General features: G+C 55.0%; 4 protein-coding genes across 4 annotated transcripts; 2 read left to right on the top strand and 2 right to left on the bottom strand.

The window, feature by feature from the left end:
* Positions 1-4622: 4622 nt before the first annotated feature.
* B0H18DRAFT_869978 (MFS general substrate transporter) lies at positions 4623-6869 on the bottom strand (the record flags this gene model as incomplete). Its single annotated transcript, XM_048040056.1, has 16 exons — positions 4623-4764; positions 4830-4916; positions 4966-5349; positions 5407-5567; positions 5625-5668; positions 5722-5740; positions 5793-5823; positions 5878-5923; positions 5973-6075; positions 6125-6152; positions 6204-6279; positions 6331-6368; positions 6426-6454; positions 6508-6587; positions 6641-6657; positions 6715-6869. The coding sequence occupies 16 exons, from the start codon at positions 6867-6869 to the stop codon at positions 4623-4625; spliced, it is 1440 nt and encodes a 479-aa protein (XP_047898437.1).
* A 1453-nt stretch (positions 6870-8322) lies between these two features.
* Positions 8323-9290, top strand: B0H18DRAFT_981448 (uncharacterized protein; the record flags this gene model as incomplete). The annotated part of the gene is made up of 2 exons (XM_048044476.1): positions 8323-8540; positions 8610-9290. Coding segments are annotated over exons 1-2 (596 nt in total), but the record flags the coding sequence as incomplete, so codon positions are not given.
* B0H18DRAFT_981445 (uncharacterized protein) lies at positions 9179-10845 on the top strand. Its single transcript, XM_048044475.1, has one exon. It carries the CDS (start codon positions 9242-9244, stop codon positions 10727-10729), a length of 1488 nt encoding a protein of 495 aa, XP_047898435.1. The 5' UTR covers positions 9179-9241; the 3' UTR covers positions 10730-10845.
* Positions 10846-11740: 895 nt separating this feature from the next.
* B0H18DRAFT_557147 (uncharacterized protein) lies at positions 11741-14152 on the bottom strand. The gene is made up of 19 exons (XM_048038588.1): positions 14071-14152; positions 13845-13985; positions 13709-13787; positions 13634-13647; positions 13478-13576; positions 13418-13427; positions 13347-13364; positions 13270-13295; positions 13194-13219; positions 13104-13138; positions 13016-13040; positions 12952-12963; positions 12880-12895; positions 12774-12816; positions 12610-12710; positions 12508-12517; positions 12401-12450; positions 12312-12339; positions 11741-12249 (listed from the first exon to the last, which is right to left on the bottom strand). The coding sequence occupies exons 2-19, from the start codon at positions 13904-13906 to the stop codon at positions 12079-12081; spliced, it is 825 nt and encodes a 274-aa protein (XP_047898434.1). The 5' UTR covers positions 13907-13985; positions 14071-14152; the 3' UTR covers positions 11741-12078.
* Positions 14153-14410: the final 258 nt, after the last annotated feature.

Genomic DNA, 14410 nt, shown 5'->3' with positions numbered 1-14410 from the left:
GATGAACAACAGGATAACGCGCAGACGTACCTGGTCCGCATGCATTTCAAAATCAACGACTTCTTGTCGCCGCTGAGTGAGTACATTGACATCGGTGTCAGGTGTCTCGACGGCGGTGCGGATGGCTACGCTGAGCGAGTGAAATCTGGTGCGAATGTCATTGAGAATATCAGCCATGACAGGAGCTGACTGCGTGTTCTCAGTCAAGAGTTGGACAGCGATCGAGCTGCACTCCGAGTCGCCTCACTCTCGGACATGTTCCGAAGGCCGCAATCATGTGTTCTATCGAACATGATGGTACAGGACGGTACAGGACAGTACAGGACGGGCGTACAGGACGGGATGGGACAGGTCAGGACGGAACAATACGAGACAGGATCGGATGGTACAGGACCGGACAGGATGCACCGGAAAGCATAGGAGCCGGGGATATCCTTCAAAATCCTGTAAGATCTGGTCCGTGCCTGTGTAACGTCAAACCATTTTTGTCCACTACTCACATTCGTGATCTTTCCATAAATGAACAGACAGGATGGGAATGACCATGAGGTGACGTGAGAGGACAGTACAGGACAGGACATGCCAGGTCGGGAACGTACCGGACAGTACAGGATTCGAAGGGTTCCGATGGGATTGTACCAGATCAGGCAAGTTCCTGCCAATTCCTACCTTATCTTATCATTTTGCGCCATTTCCGGAGCGACCGTCTGGTGTCCGGAGCGGGCTCGAGAGATCTGGTATTATCTGGTAAGATCTGCCGTGTTCCGAGACGATCACACACGATATGCCACTGATGCCCCTCATACTGGGATTTTTGTCCCATACGGGCCTTGATATTCTTGTGGGCTTCCTCTCCTAGCGACTGAACTGAGACTGGAGCCCTGGACCTGGAGAAACCTGACCAACTACTTTGGAAGTTTGTGTCCAAAGGTGAGGAATGTAGAAGACGCTGACGCTCTCTGTCACGGTCTGAGCACGTTACGGGGGCCCGGAACGTAGCAATAGGGACGTTCAAAGTTGCTGGAGCTCTGGAGCTCCAGCTGGAGGACGCTGGAGCTTGGAGCTTGGAGGCGGCGGTTCTCGGGGTTTGCCGCTAGGCTTTTCCGAGGCGTGCGCGCTGGTCACTGTCACACGCCGGTAGCATGTGTGACTTCCCTAATGCAGTATAAGTACCATACACGCTCGATGCTCACCACGCCTTGCATCTAGTCTCTTCAGAAACACTGAGGCAGCTCGTGAGCTCTTTTGGGCTGTCGTAGATAAAATAGGTGCACCACTGTGCGACACGAGAATTAGGTGGCCGCAGTATGCTGACTAAGCTGTCAGCCACCCACAAGTTAGTCCGATGTAATGGGCAAGGTCGGCTCGGGCGGTCGTAGTGGCTACGATCGCACGGGACGGCGGAATGAGCGAGAACGGTCACAGTACCAACCCAAATACTAGTGTTGGAAAGGCGAGAAACTACGGTACAGGCTGGCACGATATATCTACGTGCTGACATAAGCATGTGGCGCGCCCGTTACATCCGAACAGCGCGAACGAGTCTCTGTGTTTCCTAAATTACAGCCACGTACTGTAGTTTTAATATTGCTGTAATGATCAGATTGTATGCTGTGGGCGAGTGATGCTCCGATCCCCGCTGGTGTAGGCTGGTGTAGTCGGTGTTGGACGAGCTGTACTGCCTAATTGGGCAAGTGCATCGTCGAATCCCTAAACCGACATGCTCAGAGTGTCGTGCAGTGGCGGCAGAAAGGTGAAAGTGCCAGACCGTGAAAACACCTCCATTCAAGACTACTGCGAAGAATCCAAGCCTGAATACCCAGCCTAAATGTCCAATAGGCCTCGTAGTATTCGCGCCACACACTGTGACATGACATAAGCACACTGTGGCTGGAATTTCCGGCGAGACCACACCGGTCGCGCGGCTGACGGCATCCCCCGAGGGCGAGCTCCAGCCTCCAGCCTCCAGAGCTCCAGAGCTCCAGCAACTTTGAACGTCCCTAATACTTTTAGGTCTTACTAAGAGCCGCTCAGAATTGACGAATAGGTATCAGTTCCGAGGTGCTTGTCTGTATCGTACGAGCATGGAAGGAGCTGTGTGACGTGTTTGATGCGGAGAAGCAGAGGAGCACATTCAAAGGTTTAAAGTAATCACCTGTAACATCAGCCTCATGATGGTGTACAGTGTAATCGACAATGCAGTGGAATTTGCATAAAACGGAGGACATTTGGCGAGAGGACCATGGATCGTCACCGACTTCTGTTGCCGATCGTAAGTAGACTGCCAGTGCGTCACGGTTTAAGGGCATCTAACTCAATATACTTGCTCTAGACATCGGCATGAGCGTCATTCTTCGTGCCGATTGAGCGTTCACATGCGCACATGGCAGTGTCGTTCAAACATAAAGTACTCATGGCTTTCTCTGGGGTACGTCTGACCATCATCTCTTAAGTATCTACCCTCGAATGATCTGACTCGCACTCAGCTTCCTGAACTCATACGGTTCTTCCCATAGGCGCGCGCCCATGTGCCAGTGCGTATGCTTGGATGTTCGCAAACATGCTGTTCGCAGCAGTATGTTCGGTTCGTCAAGTACTCTGATTGATTTACTGACGTAACTGATAATGAAGTTCAGACGGCTTCTCTACATACTGCTTTATCAACCGACCCGTTTCCCTCAACATGCAGGTATGTGGCGCGTGCGCCGTACATTCGAAGGGAGCAATGCTCATTGAGACGTACATATGGCGATGCTCAGAATTTTCGAACTGCTCCAACTGACTTCTGTGGCGGACATGTGGAATCAGTTTCTCAAAGGAAGTGCCGGCCGTTCTGAATGTTGAGTGTCTCCCTGTAGGGTCCGTTTCAAACGAGTGAGCCTATTTTGGTCTTTTCTCAACTCGACGCCGTTCGTGCTTGTCATTGGTGAATGCTAACTAACGTACTGGTCCGACGCCAGCAGTCCACGGATGCATGGAAGACGAGTTCATGCGTGTCATTGTAAGCATGAGGGATCCTTCAATTCAATGTTCGACGACCCCTTCCCCGCTTGATATCGGCGACCGACCGAAAACAGCCAGAGTAAACCTCGACATGCCTGTCATGCAACGGAATACTGAGCAGACATGAACAGTAATTTCGCGATACTTGCTCCGCGGACATTCCTTTGCGTATGGAACAGCTGAAGCCCCGCGAGAAGCTCTCTGAAGGAAAGGGTGACACTACTTGTCTGCATGTAATTTGACATCCGTGCGTCCTATATCGCCGCAGTGATGTCACCTAGGATGGCCACACGAGTATCAGACACTGATAGTTCTGTGCAGATATGTAGCTTCATCCGTCGGCTGGTATACATCACTGTTCATGTTCTAGGCGGAAGGCATGCAAGTAAGCTACCTCAAACGAGGTAAGCCATGACGAGCTCACTATGCAGATCCATGATCAGTGTAGTACGGACGCAAGCCGCATACGACTGTCCGATGATTCTTCTCAGTAGCAATGCATGTGCATGTGCATTTTACAGAGTATCCGTTACGTTGTAGCGACCTTCAAGTTCGCTAACAAGTTCTCTCTCCGTGCCGTTCCTCGCGTGGAGCTTGGAGAGTCGTCCTGCGGCAGCAGCGAGGAAGGACCCCGGATCCGACAACTCGAACAAGCTCCTTGTTAATAGCCTTGCCCTTGTGTGGAGCATGAACGAGGCAGTCTCTCCCGAGGAGAAGGTTGCTATGCATGTCTTGCTGTCGACTTCCTCCCTCGACACAGAGGACATTATGCCCGCTTTGGAACAGGCTCGACAACCGCTGCGTGCCAAGGCGGACCTGGGTCCCCTCATTCAAGAGCTGAATAAGTCCGGCGACGCCTTACGGGTGTATGCCATGTCCACCATATAGATCCCCGATTACGACTTCGGTAGTACGACGCATGCCTTTCGAATGAATGATCTTCGATGGTTTCTTCCCGTCAGGGTTCATTGGAGGACGCAAACCAGACCAAGGTGTATACGGATACCTGGTCGCGAAGATAGGCATTGATCACTATTCTTCGTCCACAGCAAACCGGAAAACGTCTCGCCGCACATTCCTTGGGAATATACGGAGTTGTCTTCGACTCTCGGTCAAAGTCGAGCTCGAGGCGACATCGCGTGGACTGTTCTCTGGTACGCTGCACAGGGCGTGTCGCGTCATCGGACGAGCACCGGCAGGTTCGATTCCAGAACGGAGAATAGTTACGTCTGCAGGGGGTATTTCACTCTATTAATGATGTTGGAGGCGACGAGTGAGTGTCGAGTTCGCCCATGTCAGCCACAGTAATTTGATGGTGACCGAATTACCCCCTTCAAAGGGAATTTCTTCCAAGAAAAATAGCGTATATGGACTGGCGGCGATGTGCCTCCCTGGCGCACCTAACGCGAGCACACCGCAGGACGGCCGGCTGGAGATTGTAAGTACGCACGCTAGAGGATTATATTGCCTTCGAGTAACGTTGTAAACTTGCTTAGGTAATACTGAGATACGGGATCTTGCCCCCTTCCCGATAGCAATGCATTGCCAATACGATCACTACAGCGTATACCTGTACAGACCGTCAGCATCGGTATGCATTTGGCACGGCAGAAGGAGATTTACTTGTAAAGAGGTGAACTGTCACCCATTTCGCGGAACTCCGCCATGCGTTCGCTCGTGATGCCCTCTTTGTCCCGTAGGAGTTGCTTCTGTCTGTTCAAACGATGAAGTTCGAGCATGCCGATAGCACTGAGTACAGCTCTAGCATCCCATAAAACGTCCGAGTCAACATCGAGTCCCTCACTTGTGGAAATCTATGCACTCACGCGACTGCGAGACAACTGATGTTGGTAGCATGCCCAGGGTGATAGCGCGGACTGTCCTGCGCGCGGTAGATGAACGAGGACGCAAATCTGAGGGACGAGTCAGCCTCCCATCCGACATCCACGAATGAACACACACCCTCCGAGGTTGCCGAGACCAATAGTCATGGCGATGACCACTCCCCGCTTGATATCGCCACCAACATTACCGCCGGTCCACGCCAGCACGCATGCCGCTGCGGGGAAAAGCCCGCAGGATGCAATGATGGTGCCAATGTAACCCACCACAGCTTTGCTTGTCGCGAAGAGGATCACGTAGCCAACAAGACCGGTCACGGCGCTGACCAGCACGAAAGGGCCACGCATCCCCCATCGATCGGACAACACGCCGTACGCGACCGTCAGTATACAACCGGCAACGTAGGGAGGGATCGTAAGTAACTGAGCGTGAGCGGCAGAGTACCCGAGGCCGGTGATGATCGTCGGCAGGAACAGTGCAAAACTGTATGCCGGCATCGCGGTACTGAGCACATGTGTAAGTCAGTGGCAGCGCATTGTCGCCCAATTGCGGAGGACGCACAAGAGATATAGAAGCATGTAGAGGTACGTGTGGCGGTCTCTGAGGGCCTGAGCGATGAACTTCCATTGGAACGTTTTGGCAAGGCCAGCTGTATCCTCTTTGATGGTGTTGATGAGCCATTCACGCTCTTCCGGAGTCAAGAATGTGGCTGTCTCTGGATCCTAGTAGTACCACCAATGAGTCACAGTATGCAGATACAAAATGAACAAGTCACGCACGTCATGCATGAAGAAGAATGAGAGACCCGAAACGACAACAGTGACTATCAATTCACTACGTGAGCACAATCATCTCTAATTATGAAACGCAACGTACGCAGTCCTTCCAGCAAGAACTACACAGCTCATGAGAACGATATTGTGTAGCCTAGCTGATGATGCACCTACAATCCATGACCAGCCCGCCAGTCCACCGATCCTGAGTGAATGATAACTCAATACGAGCCAACAATCCATCCGAAACTCCGCCTACCCTTTCATCCTCTCTATACCGAAAGCGAGAATACCACCGAACGCGCCTGGCAGAGCGTAAACGCTTATACAAGTCACCTGTTGACAGCTGCTTACCAGCTACAGTTGCCGCAGACAGGAAGATAGACACCCGTTGTGCTTGTGCCGCTCGAGGATACCACATGCATAGGTAGAAGGTTACACCTGGGAACAGGCCGGACTGTTGTGGCGTCAGTAAGATCGCTGGGAGGTACGATAGACATAGATACCTCTGTGAACCCTAAGAAGATGCGCGCCCTAGAACGTCTCAGGCGTACTGTTATACGGTCAGGATATTTAAACACCTACGCGATGAGTCCGGAGAAGCTCTTCACGAAGGCCATAGACAACATGACGATACCCCAGCAGACCATGATACAAGGTACTAAAGGAGGGTCAGCGCACATCATCGCTATGGGGTAGGAAATAGGCCCACTCCAGCGCGAAGGCCTGAGTAGTTTCATTGCCATGTTCCTATTGACACGGTGATCAGACAATCGTAGCAATAGTACTCAAAGAGGGACGACTCACGACGGCACCTCGAAGAATGTGTATGGCAACTAGTAGCACGATCATGTCAAAGTTGGCTATTGAACTTGTGACATATACTTACGAAGAAGATCGCCGAGCATAGATTATATTGCAAGCCCGTGAGGTGCAGATCTGTCGTAAGCCCTGCGACCTTAGCATTGCCTGTCTCATCCTCAATGTCAGAACAGCACTGTCAAGACAATACATGCACAGACCGATGTTGGTCCGATCGCTGGTACCCCAAGAATCTCAGTGCCAACGTTCGCATGGTCAGAGAAGCGGGACTCACAGGAAGGATAGGAGATAGAGTACCGACACGAATGGGAGAAGATGTCGGTCCAACTTGCGAAGCACGCGCCGTCGGTCCACTACCGATGAAGCGTACGAGAGCTGCGGCGACGCAAGTTCTGCAAATTTCTTCTCCTCGATGGGAGACTCAGGCATGATCACAGCAGGTGGGACAGCGCGCCAGATAGAAGTTGATTGAGCATTTGCTTTAAAACCTGCGCTTGACTCGCGGATTGTTCCCACCCATCTATCACGCAAACGTGCGCAGAATTGGCCCCACGTCAACTCGCCGCCACGGCACTAGCGACGCTTTATACAGTACACCGTGATGTTGACATCTGGTGTGGACTTCTGGGTGTCATGCGCCTGCGCCGCCGATAGCGACGTTGATTATCTGCTCGTGATGATGGACCGTCCAACAGAATTGACTGTTGTATGATGACTAGTACGTGGCGTTCCTGCTAGACGCGACAAGCACAATGATCCGACCTGAACTATGGGGGGAATGGACCATGGCGGGGCCTATTAATGTGGTCAGCGCTAGGCAGGAAAGACGCCCAGCAGTATCGGCGAACAGAAAACACTTGAGGCTGATACATACAAGGAATGTCGAGACAAGTCACCGTATCGCGAAGACTGCCTACTAACGAGATCCGTTGACGCTTAGGTCTCGCGCTATTCAGCAAAGCCATAGCAGAGCGAACGCCCAAGTGCAATCAGCTTTTACGAAGGCATTCTGGGCACAACACAGACACGACACCTTATACATATTCCATATTCCCATGAGGCTGTACGTTCCAGACTTCATTGCTATGTGCCAGAGTATCGGTCAATTGAGTGCCCTGGATCGACGATGAGCTGTAGCTGGAGTGGCTCCGACTGCAAGAGATTCGCCCGGCAGGTCTATCGGAGGAAGCGTCGAAATCAGGTCTATCCGAAGAGCCGCCGTTGAAGTTCGACTTGAGGTGGTATCTCCAGAACTCTGAGGAGGATTTTGACAAGTTGTGCAACGATTCTCCCCGATTCGGATGTACTGAAGCGGAGAGATAGGACCCGGGACACTGCCAGCTCACCGGCGCCCGCAAGGCGCCGAGTCTGCCATCAACCGATTCAACGAATCGAGATCCCAGAGCATCGCAAAAGCTGACGCGCTTGGCGCCAACACTGCGTCCTCTGCCATCATCTTCAACTTTTCTTGATTGTTTGCGGTCATCAGAAAGCGTTTGGAAGTGCGCGGCATGGCATCTCAATTGTATGGTGCTCTAGTCGTGCGGACGTGTCTTCCTCAAGCTGACCTATCCGCACTTCGATTCGGAATATTCATTAACCACTAGGTGTCTACCCGCCGAGCCACCGCGAAGCCAGTGGGGATAACTGCATCGTACAAAACATGAGTGTATCCGCCCGCATTGGGAAATCGGCACCCCTGGCGAATGCCCACAGCTGGCCCACACTGGAGTAATGCTGTACGTAGGACATGGTCGTCAAACACCTTGCTGTGAACTTGGTCCAACTTACTGTCGCCACCGCAGGTCGGATCCCAGTACAAAGTACTCGCCGTACGCTTCCGTTGACCTTCCAGGTCGCGAATGGCCGTTCAAACGCATAACGCATCATCCCGTATGGCTGTCCACCGACTTGCGGGACGGCAACCAGGCCCTCTCTCGCCCTATGACTGCAGACCAGAAGCTGCGCTTCTTCCGCCACCTGGTGCAGTGTCGTTTCAAGGAGATCGAGATCGGATACCCGGCCTCAAGCGACACGGAATTTAACTTTGTTCGCCGACTAATCGACGACGGCGAGATTCCAGACGACGTCTGGATTCAGGTCAGTGGCGTTCTTGTCGGAGCGAGTTCTGTGATGCCGCTGGGTCTGATGCGCGCTTGCAATCTTCAGGTGATGACCGCCGCCCGTGCAGAGTTGATCGGTCGTACCTTTGAGGCCACTGCCGGGGCTCGTCGAGTTATCATCAGCCTCTTCAATTCGACGGCACCATGCTTCCGCGAGGTCGTGTTTCGCAAGAGCAAAGAAGAGATCATCGATTTGGCAGTGCGACATACGATCATTGTGCGCCAGCTCGCCGACGAATACCGCGATCGCTATGGCACTCGGTTTAGACTCGTGTATGGCATCGAAGCGTTCTCCCAGACAGAGCCAGAGTACGTCATCGAGATCTGCAGCGCTGTAAAGCGTGCGTGGGGATTAGCCGGGCCAGGCGGTGACCGCATCATGTACAATCTGCCGTCTACGGTCGAAATGGGTCCTCCCAACCATTATGCCGACCAGGTGAGTAAACTACTGCCCTTCGAGCTCCTCTTCACCTTGTTGCGCAATAGATAGAATACTTCTGCAAGCACATCCCTGACAGAAACGAAGTCATGGTCAGTCTCCACTGTCACAACGACAGGGGTACCGCGGTGGCTGCGACCGAGCTCGGACTGCTCGCCGGTGCCGACCGAGTCGAGGGCTGCCTTCTAGGGAACGGAGAACGGTCAGGCAACGTAGACCTCGTCACCGTCGCACTCAACATGTACACGCAAGGCGTGCCCTGCGGACTGGACTTCAGCAATATACAATCCACGATAGACCTCGTGACCGAGCTCACCTCCATCCCTGTCCATCCCCGGCACCCCTACGCCGGGGAGCTCATCTTCACCGCATTCTCCGGACAGCACCAGGACGGGATCAAGAAGGGGCTCGAGGCCCAGGTGGCACGGCACGCAGTCGCGAAAACCACCGGCCAGCCGCTGCTCTGGGACGTTCCGTACCTCCCGCTGGACCCCGCGGACATCGGGCGGACGTACGAGGCTGTCATCCGAGTCAACTCCCAGTCGGGCAAGGGCGGGATCGCGTACGTCGTCAAGGAGCGCCTGAAGATAGACCTCCCGCGGGCCGTACAGCAAGACTTCTACCGCGTCGTCCAGGAGCAGACGGAGCGACGCGGGTGCGAGATGTCTCCCGAGGATATCGTGGCGGTCTTCCGTGAGACGTACCACTTCCCAGGTAGTCACTCGCATGCGGGGATGTCGCTCGCGGACTGTGTCGTCTCCGAGAGGATGCAAGACGGCACACACATCGTCGTCTTCGAGGGTGCGGTGGTCATCGGTGATACGACCTATGTGTTGCATGGAGAGGGTGCGAGCCTCGCTTCTGCGGTGGTCGAGGCACTCCATACTCGCCTCGGTGTGAGCCGCTACTTGGTCGAGGCACACACTTCTGCCGCAGACGGGGGAGGCGTCTCTGCATTCACGTCCTTCGTGTTGCTCAGCGAGCGCGAAGAGGAACGGTCACCAGTGCTCTGCACATGGGGAGTGGGCATGGACCCGAGCGCCCCTCGTTCTACGGTGCTCGCAGTCGTGAGCGCGGTTAGCAGGACCATCGGCAGTAGCCCCACTGGCAGCCTCGTCCCCGCAACCACGATCATGTCCTGGAAAGACGTGATGCGCGTCTTACAGACCGACTACAGGTTGCATCTCCCGGACGGGATGCACGACACGCTTTCCAATTTCTGCGTGGACGGCAGTGCGCGCTGCATGTCGGCGGCCCAGCTCGCGGCGCGCTTCATCGCGCATTATTGCTACGGGTCGTCGAAGGAGCCCTCGCCGTGCAGAGGCATGCAACTCTGCTCGTTCTCGATCACGAGCCAGACAGGGCCTGTCCGTGCCTTGCAGCTGGACGCGACGATCGAGCTGCACGGGGCGCAGAAGTCGCTGTCCTGCACGGGCGCGGATGTGGTATCCTGCTTCCTGTCGGCGGTGAGCGACGATCTGGGGGCGCTGCAGGTACGCGAGGTGGTGGTCTCTCCGCCGACGGGCCGCCCAGACGGAAGCGGTGCGGGGTACGCCAGCTTCGTACGACTGGCCTCTCTGACGGATGGCTCGCACGAGGCGTGGGGAATCGGTGTTGATACTGATATCACCACGTCCATGCTGAAAGCGACTCTCGTGTCTGCCGTCAACGCGTCAACTGTGGCTCAGGCACCCTCGTCTGAATCTCCCTTAGGCGTCGTCATATAACCGTATGAAGTGGTTCGAGCTATGCATCGTACGTACGACGTTCGCGTGTATCCCTCCATGTACATTAGGTAGAGTTCCAACGTTCAAGGCTGGTGAGCGCCAGTCTCTCTAAGAAACATCACGCATGTACAGTTTGGGAAGCCTAACGTACGTCCACGGCTATCGGACATCTGGCCGTCAAAGGTGCTGACTAGCAGTGACAGCTTTGATTACCGCGCCAGTTGTGGGAGCGTGAGGACTTTCCACATGGTTCTAGAGGCACTGCAATGAATGGCGTGGTCATGGGGTCCTCGTCAATTAGGGAGGACACCCTCTATTGCACCTGGTCAGGATCTCCACTGATATATATGCTTGCTGCGCCCATGGCACTCGCCTGTCCGAGTAAGCACAGCGGGTAGCTCTCCTGGCCTAATACAGCGTGCGCTTGCACCGCATAGTGAGTAGATGCCGTCGAGCCTTGATGGTACTGCGCCTTATGAGGGTGCCTACGACTTGGGGAAGAAGCACCGCTCAACAGTCGAATCGGAGTGTTTGCTCATCGGAAGGCCACTAGTCGACTTCGACACTGGTACCCCACCGCCATACCGCAACGGGACGCAGTGCGTGAGACAAGTAGCTGCCATCCGCGGTAAACTTAGAGTTCAGCGCGGGCCGCATCCCATCATCCGACTGTACTGCGACGAAGATCGGAGGAAGCGGTAGTTGTACGCCTCCGTTCCGTTGGCTCATCACATGGCGGCTGAGGTCAAAGAGGGTACCGAATCCAGCGCAGCGCATTAATAAGGCGGTCAGCATACCATACAGCGTCGTACATCCAACTCCAAGGGGACAACATCGTACAAGCGAGTACATGCAAAACAACAGAGGCGGGCGAGCGTTCGTGTCATGAGTACAAAGCACCGAACCGGGACGGACGAGTCTCATGCAGCGCCGTCCTGGAGGTCATACATCTTGACATCCTTGTCAGCCGGGTAGCGCCCGCTGTCGCTGTCGCTCTGCCATCGACACGCGTGAGCCCTTCCAGCCAGATAGGACATCCAAGGAACACGTACGGTAGCCCCGCCCTGTGTGGCAGTAGAGTCGGTGATGGTGTCGGTCATGACGTGCACGACAGGGGGGTTGACGCCCGAAACCTTGTCGGGCCCATCCGCACCGTTAGTAGCCGTGCGTGTGAGGTACCGGCGGGGAGCGGGACGCACCTTGACGGACTCGCGGGTGGTGTACTGCAGGGTGCTCTCCATCGGGGCGATCCGCAGGGAGGAGAGCGGGTGGCCATACGTCGTCTCGTCGATCCCGCGCCCGCGGTGCGCCTTCCGGTAGTTCAGTCTGTTCCATGTCGACCCGTCAGATCAGAGCGCGTGGCTGATTGGGGATGAACTCACGTCGCGAGGAGGGAGTTCGCATATACTGGGGAGGTGGACGGTCAGAGTACGATCCGGGGATGGGACTTCCGGGGACGTACGTTTGCTGAGGAGCAGATGGAAGGCGAGGTAGATCATGTTGTAGGGCATGGACAGCAGCTGTACCGCGCGAGGTTCAGCGCGCGCGTTCGTGCGGGGCAGCCCTCAGGACGTGCACGTACGGTTACAATCACACACACGCCGACGATGCTGCACGAAGGATCGTCAGAAAGCTCGAAGGCGGGTCTGCGCACGCAACAGGAATACCGACCTCGTGAAGAGCCCGTTGTTGACCGTCCAATACGTCAATTTGTCGAGCAGCTGTCCGCGGGGAAGGCGTCAGCGGTGACGCGCCTACACACGGATCTGCAGACGTACGTTGTTCGTGCTGATGTAGTGATGCATCATGGTTCGCAGGAGGGAGCAGGGTCAGCAATCCGCTGTCTGTCGTCTGCCAGTCCAAGGACAGAGTCGACTCACTCCTTCAGGACATTCCTGTTCCGGCGCAGGAAGAAGACCAGCGACGCCGTGATGATCCAGTCCGCAAGGCTGCCCGCGCCCATGCCAATCCCAACGAGAGCCTAGACAGAAGGTACAATGCAAGTGGACACGTGCTGGATTTAACGGTTTGAGAAGGTGCATACCCCAATCCTGTGCGGCAGCTCCGCGAGCACTTTGATTTCCAACCTGCGAAGGCACGCCACCGTGAGTCTATATGCGTTCTGACGTGAGACATGGACGACGACGTACATGCGCCCCGTCACGACTCAAAGCAGGAATCGTTTAGCCTGATAGTACAACGCGGAGAGCGCGAACACCTACTGCACCCGAAGACTGCGACGTAAATGAGCAACAGATCGGGAGCCAGTTTGACCGGGCGACTTACCTAGCCGGATGCTTGACAGGACGGCCTAAAACAGGTAGTTGATGATTAATGAAGGCAGGGATTGCGAAGGGCCACGCGGCCGACGTACAATGACGACGGGTAAGACCCAATTTCGGTTCCCCACTGTGAAGAACGTCAATGACGCTTCAGCGACCTTGAAGGGCCGGGAGGGGCTTACATATGTACACGCGGCGGGCGTAGAACCTGCAACCAGTTAGATCGACCTTGTGAATTTGCGAGTGCGAGTTACTGACCCGTGTGCTATACAGGTGATGACCGCCTGAAACGAATTGTGAGCAGATCGCGAGGGAGCAGAGTGCATAACACCCACCGTCACTGCCACGGTGACCTTCCAGCGAACTAGTCAGCATCCGGGACAGGCGCAGATTAGAGATGCCTCACATCGAAACTCCTGCAAAGCTGTAAGACGAATGAATAAACATGGCCGCGAGGGCTACCCACCAGACTGAGAGCTGAAGAGCGGGAGCATTGTCGTAGTTGAGGATGAGGTAGTAGTAAATGACATGCATGCTCAGAGTGATGTGGAATATGTCAAGTATGCTTGGGCGGGGAAGTCAGCACGATTACAACCGAGAATCGATCATCCGGGCCACTGACAAGAGCGACCAGACCTAATAATGAACATCGTCAATACCCACGATCGCAGTGAAGCCGGCGAGTGCGGATACTCACCACCAGACGGATCAACCTTGGGTCGTTGGGATAGTTGCGGTACCAAAGGTATGTTTGCATCGTGGTAATGCCGAACCCTCTGCCAGTGAGAACGCATGAGAGATCCGCACGGAGACGAGCGCACGCGCAGACGTACACCGAGGTCAGCAGCGTGCCTATGAGCAGCGCGCCGATGGTCTTGTTGAGGTCCTCGCCCATGGCTGCGATCGTCGTTCGAGGCCTGGCGTTCTGGAGAGGCTGCGAGTCGCAAAGACAGCGAACGGATCCCGCAGAGCGCCTGGTTCAGAAGCGGCTTAATACCTCGCATCCACGGCACGACATCAAGAATGTGGGAAGCAACTGGCCTGCAGGTGCTCACTTACAGTATACGATGTTGCGTTCAGTGTCCTGGCCAGCCGCGGCCACTGGCAGTACATGGGCTCAGAATTCGAAGGCGTTGTCATTGCACCAGGACGTGCTTCTTATATCAGTGATGTGTCGTATGCCAGTCGGAGCTGCACGCTAAGACCTTTGACGGCCGATGAGAGTTTTTGCATTGCCAGTGACAGACACGGGGCGGCAAAGGACCGGGGTTGGACAGCTCCTCCAAGTCGAAGTCGAGCCTATTCAGCAGGGACGCCGATAAGTAGGAGACCTTGCGGGTCCCAGGCCCCAGGGGACGAGAGCTCCGAGGCGAATCGGTACCGTGGTGTTGACTGTCGT

The sequence above is a fragment of the Fomitopsis serialis genome, assembly GCF_022376445.1.
Source record: "Fomitopsis serialis strain Sig1Antser10 chromosome Unknown B0H18scaffold_6, whole genome shotgun sequence".
Classification (NCBI taxonomy): Eukaryota; Fungi; Basidiomycota; class Agaricomycetes; order Polyporales; family Fomitopsidaceae; genus Fomitopsis; species Fomitopsis serialis.
The sequence above is the reverse complement of the archived record's forward strand: the minus strand, read 5'-3'. Positions and strand labels throughout refer to the sequence as shown.

Excerpts from the sequence above, each read along its gene's own strand:
- B0H18DRAFT_557147 (XM_048038588.1), bottom strand. The coding sequence starts at position 13,906 with ATGGGCGAGGACCTCAACAAGACCATCGGCGCGCTGCTCATAGGCACG. Across the intron at positions 13,220-13,269 it reads ATCACCTGTATAGCACACGG|GTTCTACGCCCGCCGCGTGT; the intron begins GTCAGTAACTCG and ends AACTGGTTGCAG. Across the intron at positions 13,041-13,103 it reads GGGTCTTACCCGTCGTCATT|GCCGTCCTGTCAAGCATCCG; the intron begins GTACGTCGGCCG and ends TACCTGTTTTAG.
- B0H18DRAFT_981445 (XM_048044475.1), top strand. The coding sequence starts at position 9,242 with ATGTACACGCAAGGCGTGCCCTGCGGACTGGACTTCAGCAATATACAA.